Genomic DNA, 2,270 nt, shown 5'->3' with positions numbered 1-2,270 from the left:
GACATAAAAACAGCTAGTTCTGTCATGGGAATGTGAAGGCTGAGGTGAATCAACCACGGCAACTATTAATTTGAAGTAATTCACAATCAGTGAGATGAAATCATCATAATATACTACATAATACCACTCATTTAATAAATCATAATTTTATACATAAATTATACATAAATAATGAGGACAAACAAGCAAACAGGAAACATCATGTTTTCAGTTTTTATATTAGTTTACTTTTAGATGAAGATTACTATAAACCAACCCACAGACACTCATAGATACACTTTTACATTTTGCATTTAACTTGAGAATAAACACTTTCTTCAGTTTCCAGTTCATTCTTCTTCTTTCCTCTTGTACAGGTAGCTTTCCTTCCAGAGAAGTGAAGAGCAGCATAGTTCAGATCATGTCCACTTTCAGCCTATACAAAATAATATAATATTTTTTTTTTTTTACCTCATAGAATCATTTTAATAAAGTTAAAAAAAGATTTGGTCATAGTACTTACACTGTTGTCCACTGTTTGGCATAAATCACTTTGCCTTGCTTGTGAAGAGCTGTTATCTGTGTGTTACAGTGACAAAAATAGGCATATTATCTATTTTGTCTGATTTAGAATTTTAAATTAAAGGAGTATTTTGTTTTTCTCACATTAAAGGAAAACTTGCTCCTACAACAACATTTACTTTTAAATTGTTCGCATGATGCTCTTGGGCTTCGGCAACAGATCAAAATAATATTGACAATCACAGAAATGACCAAGCAGGCTATTGTTATCACCAGTGCAGGAAATTCAGAACCTCTTCTTTGTTCTAGAAAACCAATAAGAGAAACAATAAGTAATTCTGGCAATAACAAGGAAGCTTATATGTCATGATTTACTTTTTAAAAAATAAAATCATACCTTGCAGTTTAGCTGCTTTTCCAAACAATATCTTCCCACATGTGGCCACAGCACAATAGTATGTCCCGGTGTCTGAGGAGCTAATATTTTTACTGTACTGATAAACACAACTCTGCTCTCTCACAGATCTCTTCTGACATTCATCATGTCTGTTTCCATCAGTGTAGATGATGCTAGGATGAGATGGATTTGATCCTTCTCTAAACCAGAACACACTGAGACCTCCGGAACATGTCTTGTTATCAAAATTAGAGAGGAGTGAACAATGAAGAGTGACTGAGCCTCCTGGAGGGGCTATCTTCTCTTGAACAACAGAATAGTTTGATGTTCTCTGGGTGTTTCCTGTGTAATATAAATATATTAACAAATGTGATTATAAAGTACACTGAAAGACAAATAGTTTGAGTTTTAAAAAATATAGACCAAACGTGTCTTACATGTAAATGTAATGTTTTCAAAACATGCTCATTCATAAACTATTTTCTTTAGTATTTAATTTTAGCTGCTGAAGCAAACTTTTATAGAATAATCACATTATTACCTTTTACTAACAAATATGTCGCAGTCCATTTGGTATCTTGGAGCCACGCTGTGAATCCACAGTGATACATTCCCTCGTCCTCTTGTCTTGTCCTCAAAATGGTCAGGTTGCTCAAATTCTTGTCATACTTAATATCCCATTTTGAGTTGTTGAACTCAGGTGCAAAGGCAGGTGCTGCAGAGTCCTTTACTGTCCAAATTCTTTGCAGAGTGTCTCCAGGACTCTGCTTGTACCAATCGACTCTACGGCTGTACACGGTCTTAGGCAGGTCACACAGCAAAGTTGCAGGTTCACCGAGCTGAACTGTAGTTACTGGAATAAGTGTGTCTAATTTGAAAGAAAATGTACAAAATCTAAAACATTAAGTCACAATGATGCAGGAAAACCACCATTGTAACAGCATACATGTATGGAAAAAACACCCAGAATATAAAAACACTTACATCCTCGATGAATAGCAAGCAGTGCGACCCATATCACAATCATCTTGGCAACATCGCTTTTTAGGGAGCTTGTAGATATTTCAGTCAGTGTAGGAGGTATTTTAGCACAAACCTTTTATGTCACATGTGTCAGATGAATCTGATTGGTTATCACAGAATATAGATTCAAGGGCACTTCCTGTCACATTGCTCTCTTCCAGGCTTCTGAGGAGTAAATCATCTCTTCCTTATTCATTTGCACATTATTTCATTGATGAAGTAAATTTCTTTCCCAAAAAAATGTTAGGCGCTTATTTATAGTTATTTCACCTTTCCTATCCAATATCCATTTTCTGCTTTAATCTGTCAGCAAATTTTCCAAATGATTTTACTAGTCTTTTGTTCCCGC

General features: G+C 35.0%; 1 protein-coding gene across 1 annotated transcript; it reads right to left on the bottom strand.

The window, feature by feature from the left end:
- Positions 1-267: 267 nt before the first annotated feature.
- Positions 268-1,925, bottom strand: LOC134635939 (uncharacterized). Its single transcript, XM_063485635.1, has 6 exons — positions 1,883-1,925; positions 1,440-1,766; positions 899-1,240; positions 681-806; positions 503-558; positions 268-415 (listed from the first exon to the last, which is right to left on the bottom strand). The coding sequence occupies exons 1-6, from the start codon at positions 1,923-1,925 to the stop codon at positions 281-283; spliced, it is 1,029 nt and encodes a 342-aa protein (XP_063341705.1). The 3' UTR covers positions 268-280.
- Between the last annotated feature and the right edge of the window lie 345 nt (positions 1,926-2,270).

This window comes from Pelmatolapia mariae, linkage group LG2 (genome assembly GCF_036321145.2).
Source record: "Pelmatolapia mariae isolate MD_Pm_ZW linkage group LG2, Pm_UMD_F_2, whole genome shotgun sequence".
NCBI classification, from domain to species: Eukaryota; Metazoa; Chordata; class Actinopteri; order Cichliformes; family Cichlidae; genus Pelmatolapia; species Pelmatolapia mariae.
This window is presented reverse-complemented; position numbering and strand designations above follow the sequence as displayed.